Source organism: Myripristis murdjan, chromosome 2, assembly GCF_902150065.1.
Source record: "Myripristis murdjan chromosome 2, fMyrMur1.1, whole genome shotgun sequence".
Taxonomy (NCBI): Eukaryota; Metazoa; Chordata; class Actinopteri; order Holocentriformes; family Holocentridae; genus Myripristis; species Myripristis murdjan.
Window position 1 is genome coordinate 1,584,636 of NC_043981.1, and position 7,589 is coordinate 1,592,224.

A 7,589-nucleotide genomic window follows, 5' to 3' on the forward strand; every position below is an offset into this window, starting at 1 on the left:
TCACTGTGTCTGATCTCTACAATTCTACTGTCCCCTTGGCTCCTGCGATAACACCCAATCAGAGAGGAACTAACATCTTTCAAACATGTTCACTGACACACTGCTGCTGTCCAAAGTCATATTTTGGCATATTTCTCACTGTGAATTTAGATATATCTTGCAGTCCTTGAATCCTTAGTTAAAAAACAAACAAAAACAAAAACAAAACAATAATGTTTCTAATTATTACAGCCAGTTTTATACATTGTCACCCCATTTTCAGAGGCTTTTTTTTTTTTTTTAACAAATTTCTAATGCACAATTTTTATATTTCTTGTTCTTTTTCTATTTCTTCGAATTTCGCTTATGCTTATAACTTATAATATTTTCTGATCTTGACAATTTGAGCAACTGCATCTAATTAAGTATTTCTGATTCTTAAAATGATGACAAATGCAAGATTTTAAAAATAAGGAACAATTGTGTCGAGTTATTTTCCACTGAATCTTGACTAAAATGTAGCAGTGTTACTTTGAATTACTCCACATTAACGCTGACGCTTTTTTAAAAAAATGGAAATTCAGTCAGTTCACGCGGTAAGTGAGCAGCCCTCCACCTCACGTGTCATTCGTGTCTACACACTGGTGCATCACAGCGATTTACCATACGTGCTGACGTCACCAAAGCGTCGCGATGTAACTGTTCCATTCCGACGACGGAAGAGGGGTGTCCGCTATCTCTTACAAGACTACAAATATGTTTGGCGTGTATGTAGCGTAATCAAACACTGTCTCGAACCGACAGGGCGCCTTTTTATTTTAACAAATACATACGAGGCAAAGAAAGGCTCTGTATGGCGCGAGTCGCCGCCGCATTCCGAATGGACGATTTCTGTTTTGAGAGTGGTATGTCCGCTAATTCCAGTTGGGTCAGAGGAAGAGAATGTTGACGTTGGATTCCAGGTATCTGAACTTGTTTTCAGCAGATTCGACATTTAATTTAATAGTGTCAAGAGCTAGTTTGTTCCATAAAGTCCTCGGGAGTCTGTAGGGATGTCTACCCCGGCGAGGAGGCGGCTCATGAGGGACTTCAAGAGGTAAGAGAGAGAGAGGAGGCGCGGGAGTGCAGGGCTGCTTCTCTCTGTTGCTCATGTAATATGTCCACTGGCACAATATCACTCAGTACCTGCTCTCAGAGCGGCTCCGCGACACGGACAGCCTGCTCGCCACCCCGACTTCCACACACGCTCCGCCGCTGTCGTTTTAGCTTTCCTTCTGTATTCCCTTCTCGCTCTCGCAAGTCATTTTTTTCCCCAAATTCAAATCAGCTTTATTGACATGACTGTGCCAGTACAGTGTTGTCAAAGCGTGTGGCTACTGTTCGGCGTGCTGCACTGTATTCATATGTAGCCTGTATGGTGAAGGTCTGTGCGTTATGCCAGGAGGGTTCAAACTTTTTCATTTCCTGGAGCCTGAAGTGATTTTGCCATCAATGCCAATACATTCAAAGTCACTGAAAACATACTAAAAAATAAACAATAATGTTTAAAGAATTATAAGAAAGCTGATTATTGAACTGATATATTTAAAAGTCAGATGAGGGACGCTGAATGAAAAACCTTGTCCTCATTTTGTTGAGGGAATCCTGGAGGTCCCTCAAGAACCCCTGGGGGTCCCCGGACCCCACTTTGAGGAATAAAGAGTAAACAAAGTTATCAAAAAGGAACCTTAACATGTAAGATGGAATTTATAACAACTTATTAAAACTGCTTACAGTCAGTATATGTTATTCATATGTTATATGTTTTGAGTGATATGATGCTGACATATGTACTAGCTATAAAAATGGTGTCTTCTCCTTGTGTTACAGAAAAGTTTTGAAAGCCATAAAATAAAGAAAAAATATTTTTTTATGCTTTCAAACATTTCCAGGAATGTTTTTCTGACAGATGTATATTTTGAGCAATAAAAAAATGGTTGTTTAGAGAGCACTGCCTGGAGCCTCTGGTCTCCTGGTCTCTTTATAATCTATCATTAGTATATGCCCCTTCTCTAGGGGTTTATAGCTGGCCAGTGGGTCTTCCCTCAGGAGTTTATGGTTTATGCAATCTGTTTTCCAGGTTACAGGAGGACCCTCCTGCAGGTGTCAGTGGAGCCCCATCAGAAAACAACATCATGGTCTGGAATGCTGTCATATTTGGGTGAGATGCTCAAAATATATACACACAACAAAAATACTGATGATGACTGTCATCAGTATTACAGTTTTATTTGATGATGCCACAGACAATAGGCCCAAATGATTTGGTTAAGAAACATGTTGAGGTTACTTTGACATATCATGATTCACAATTTTAATAGGAATGATAATTTTTGCTTTATAATTTTCATTTTCGTTGAAAAACTGAACGTGCCAAACAAACATTTTTCCGCTTTATGGTTTTCTTCCACATTCCATTTTATCTTTTTCCAAATATTGCAGCTTGTGTGATTTAAATATTGCACTTGGCAATATTGCAATTTCGACAATATTTTAATTTACTGATCAGCCCTTACAGACAAATACATCTTTTTCAGGCAAGTGAACCTTTACATAAATGTAATGTAGTTTATTTTTTCATTAAATGCAAATTATTTTTATTTCAGACCAGAGGGAACGCCATTTGAAGATGGTGAGTTAACTGTCTTAGAGTACTTTGTATTGTGATGGTGTTTTATTTTCAAGAAAAGTTAAAGGACCATACCAGTGATCTTGAATGTTTTGCCCATTTTCTGCAACTTACACATTTTACATGACAAAAAAACAATTTTGCAAATCATGCAGGCTTACTAAAGATTTCAGAAAATGTAATTCAAATCCTTCAACTTTCCAATTTGAATTTTTGGTTGAAACAGCCAACTTATCATATTCTGCTTCTGTGGTTAATAAAATCACACCATTCATAAACTGATAACTCACAGAACTGATGATTGGCAAAGTTTGTTGTTTCCCTGGGGACTGTTTTCTGACTTAGAGACTGTTTCATTCCACCCCAGTTTTAAGTTATCAAAACCCAACAGTGCTGCTGCTTTTAGGAAAACTAACGTGGACAACTTTATTTCAGTGATGGAATACTGCTGTGAGGAAAGTCTAAAGCTGAAAATTCATATTGTAGTGGAATGAAAGAATGAATGGAAACCAAAGGCTGCGACTGCTTGCTTTAGACGAAGATAAGCAGAAATGTGAAATATATATGTTTCGTAGATTATACTAAACATGCAGAATCGCTGGTGTGGTTCTTTCATGAAATGTAACCTAATTTAATACAATTTGACAATTTCCATTAACATCAATATTAGTGAATGGTTCGTGTGTTTGTTAAGGTCATTATGGCTTCAAGGCAACAGTGATTAACTGCTGCAAATTCATGAGAGATTTTTTTTTTTCTGTTGCTGTTTTTTTCTGTTTTCCTTCATAATGCACCTTTTTGTTGATGACAGGTACATTCAAACTAACAGTAGAATTCACAGAGGAATATCCAAACAAACCTCCCACAGTAAGATTTGTCTCCAAGATGTTCCATCCAAATGGTAAGTTCCTCCCAGGGTTTCCATTCACTTCTCTACTTTGGCTTCTCATGTCTTCTCCTTGCCTTTAAAGTAATAGTTCAACTAAAAGTGAATTTTTGGCCTTTTCTTTTCCCTGTCATGTCAGAAAATTACCAAACAGTCAGCTAAAGGTTAGCAGAAAATTATCAAAATATACTTTCTTTGACTCAGATTCACAGTGTTAAACTGGCCAGCTGACTTGTTTGTGTTTTGTACATATACAGTCATCGGTGTTTCAGCCAACATGTGGGTGATCAGATAATGACCGCATTTTCTGTTGTGTTTGAACTCTGTGAATTTGTCTCCAGTCTACGCAGATGGAAGCATATGCCTAGATATTCTGCAGAACCGATGGAGTCCTACCTATGATGTCTCATCAATTCTTACCTCCATCCAGGTACGTTCTCAAATTTAGTTCACACTTAGTGTTCAGTGAATAGTTCAAACACCATTGCTTTAGTGACAAAGGGGTCAACATGTTGTTGTAATTTATATGAGATGAAGAGTTTTTAAGTGATGTATTCTTCTTGATTACTATCTTTATAATCCACCAAGACGTGAAAGTCAAGAACTGTAGTAACACAGAGTTTTAGGGGCTGTGTTTTCTACAGTAATCTCTTCCAGTGGGGCTGGGTGGGCTTTAGTTCCCCTTGTAGGGGTAAAGATAATTGTCTCGATCCTGATCATATCAACCTGCTGGAGTGAAAATATCCTGTTTGTTGGAACTCAAATAGCTACGGGTCTTGCTAGTCTTGCAACATTGTGTTACAAAATGTTTTCATCATATTATCTGGGTGGTGATAACACCTGCCACTAAAGACCAGACACCCTACTGTCACCATCAGAGGTCAGGATCACACAGAGTTTGGTTTCAAGCCTTCAAAAACCTTTATCTCTTTTTTGTTTTGTGCAAATCCATCCATAACCTTTTGAGATATCCTGCTAACAGATGGAATGGGGTGAAAACATAACCCCTGTCCAGCACAGCTGGTGGAGGTAAAAGTGACATTCAAGCCATGTGGCGTGTGTCACACCTGCCTGCTGACACACGTGTGAGGCCATCAGATCAGGCATTTAGCAGTATGAGACACTAGGAATTTAGATTACCCAGTAGAGCCAATAGAGACTTTTTCTTTGGACTCACATGTCACTTCATATTGGTGTCAGTGCATATTCTGTTTATCTCCATAGTATGATCAGTAAAAGTCTCTGACAGCATAATACACAGTTTCATCCTAGTATGTTTCTCCACACCTAGAATAATTCATATCTCAGTCCTGTCCTGTCCTTGTACATCCCAGCATCATGTAACCATTGCAAAGTCGCTTTCACCTCAGTGCATAATTAAGAAAAAATAACACATTAGTAAAAGTAAAAAAGCTGGCTATCATCTGGAAGAGAAAATCTTAGACTCTGAATGGAGAATATGATGGGTACCAATGTAAATTCATTTATGTGATCTTTTTTTTTTCTTACATTGATGAATGGCAATCCTTTACTGAAACGGTTTTTTAGGTTTAGAGAGGCAGGTAGATGGGGATGGTAGAGATGATCATGCAACAGGTCCACAGCAGTCATAAGTTGTGTTCATACCTCAAAGAACATTCATTTTACAATATTGGTGAATGTGGTGACGGCTCTTGACCATGGCACCTGAACATGCCATTTAAGGTCATTATTTTGGTTCTGTTCACAAGTTATAAGCAGTTTTGTGATATGCCATGCCCACTATTAAGCTCCCTTTTAGAAAATGGTATCTTGGGAGTTAGAAAGCAAGCATTCATCCAATTTTACATAACCACAAAGAACCATCAGCTATTAAATAATCACTTTACTTAGTGGATGGTTCCTTGTCTGAAAAAAATTGAAAAGGTTCTACATTGAAGCAGTTGGCTCCACCCTGCACATCACCATGTGACCTGGCTGTGTTACACCTAACTGAACCTGCCCCACAATTCCATCTCTGTTGTAATCCGGAAGCCAAGCAACGACATTTCGTTGCAAAAAACTCACTGTGTTTTTTTTTTGTGCAATGACAATAAAGAAAGTCTACGTCCAAGTCTAAGTTAACATCATCAGTAAGATCTGCATTTGCTTACTGTTTCATGTCAAAATAACTGCTGTGAGACAGGCCTGTCAAAGCTAGTTGTTACTTACAGTGTAATCGGGAGTTGACTGATTGTTGATCAGTTGCTGTCTTTGCCTCCTCAGTCTCTGCTAGATGAGCCGAATCCCAACAGCCCAGCAAACAGCCAGGCGGCTCAGCTTTACCAGGAGAATAAACGAGAGTATGAGAAGAGAGTTTCCACCATCGTAGAGCAGAGCTGGAGGGACAGCTGACCAGTACAGAAGAATGACTGGCAGAACTGGTGGCTGATTGGTCCCTAAAGGGGATCAGCTCTGTGATGCTCTCTGTCCAGAAAACACAGAATGTTGTGGTTAAGGCCTTGCTGGGTGACTGGTGAACAAATACCCTCTTACTTTTTCTTTTCATACTTGTAAGCACTTTGACGGTTTGCTTGACATTACTATGAAGGGTGTGTTGTGTTAGGTATTTTATCATCACCTGTTCAGGACATGGAACATGTTCATCATACTGTACAGCTGTACAGACACTGAAACGACATGATACTGAAATGCATGATTTGAACACGCCGAGGTCCAGAGCCCTCATTTGTAATCATTTTCTTTGATATTGTTCTTGATTTAATTGTACAGTATGATCACTTCAAATGATGTGATAAAATCCAAGTTAAAATCATACCTGTGGCTTTCATTCAAGAAATCGCTTTGTTTTTATCCATCACAGACACCCACAAAGCTTAGCATGACCATGATTGTCTCATAAATCACACTTCTGGTTGGATTTGGTTGGCCTTTCAGTGAAATGAGGTTTTGGGTGTCATGCCAGCACAGACTGGATGCTGTGGTCTATCCCTGGATACCCCATTGGAATTTCAGTCAGTTTTTGACAAATCACAATTTTACACAGAGGATCCGAACCAAACTGAATGCACTGAGAAAAAAATCTCTTCCAGGCTGTGATTTCATTTGTTGAAATCTGTTTGGGAAGAATCAAACAATCATTCCACTCAAGGAAATATTTCTGTGTTCACTTTCCCCCCAAAATTCTGATAAGCCTCCAGCAGCTACAGTACTTTATCTTATTTGATCACAGCTCCAGGAGAGAGCCGGTGCGCCAGTTCCTACTTCCTCATTACATCGACATCAGAACAAACATTTCCCCAGGGATTATTTTCTGATGGAGACAGTCTCACTCTGCCCAGTTTCAAGTCATCAAAACACAACAATGCTGCTGCATTTTGGAAAACTAATGTGGATGACTTTTTTACAGTGATGGAATACTGGGGTGAAGAGAGTCTGAAGTCTCTGAAAGTTCATTTTCATATCGCCTGAGACTAAGGAACCTAAGTGTGAAAAGGGATTTAAACCTTTTAATCAGCTTTTGTCCTAATGATAATATTTATAGTGATAAATTATATAAGACTATTATGTTATAGCAGTAACAGTGCTGGTGAATCGACTCACCAAAACCTGTGTCTAAGTGAGAGAAAATCTCAAAAACAAAAGATGAAAGCTTCATAGTAGCAGGTGAGGGGTAAACGTGAGAGGCAGACAGTTTACTGGGATCACACCTACACTTTAGTTCTTGTGCAGTCAGCGAAGGCAATATGACATTTTCTTGAAAATCACTATTTAATTCAGTCTTTGGACTACCATATAAACAGGCCTGTATCCTTTGGGTAGAATATGTGTTGGTTGTGTATTGACAGTTTTCACAGCCGGCCCTCAGGACACCACTTTGAAATTGGTTATTTAACCTCACAATTAGCTTTTGCCCCGGCAATAAATTTTATACAAATGCAATATAGACTAGTAATAACTCACAGAAACCGGTGGCCAGTTCACAGGAAACATCATAAACAGCAAATGTGAGAGTGTCATATAGCTGAGGGATTTTATGTTAAGGACAGAAGGAATAACTGAAGTGCTGTATTCTTA

The 7,589-nt window shown here is 38.8% G+C and overlaps 1 protein-coding gene across 2 annotated transcripts; it reads left to right on the plus strand.

Moving 5' to 3' along the window:
* Positions 1–665: 665 nt before the first annotated feature.
* LOC115371665 (ubiquitin-conjugating enzyme E2 A-like) lies at positions 666–6,327 on the plus strand. 2 transcript variants are annotated; one of them, XM_030069142.1, is made up of 6 exons: positions 666–941; positions 2,099–2,179; positions 2,625–2,650; positions 3,459–3,548; positions 3,875–3,963; positions 5,778–6,327. In XM_030069142.1, the coding sequence occupies exons 1-6, from the start codon at positions 922–924 to the stop codon at positions 5,904–5,906; spliced, it is 435 nt and encodes a 144-aa protein (XP_029925002.1). In that variant the 5' UTR covers positions 666–921; the 3' UTR covers positions 5,907–6,327. The 2 variants fall into 2 exon arrangements, with proteins under 2 accessions (XP_029925002.1, XP_029924994.1); XM_030069134.1 differs by having other exon boundaries at positions 669–1,075.
* Positions 6,328–7,589: the final 1,262 nt, after the last annotated feature.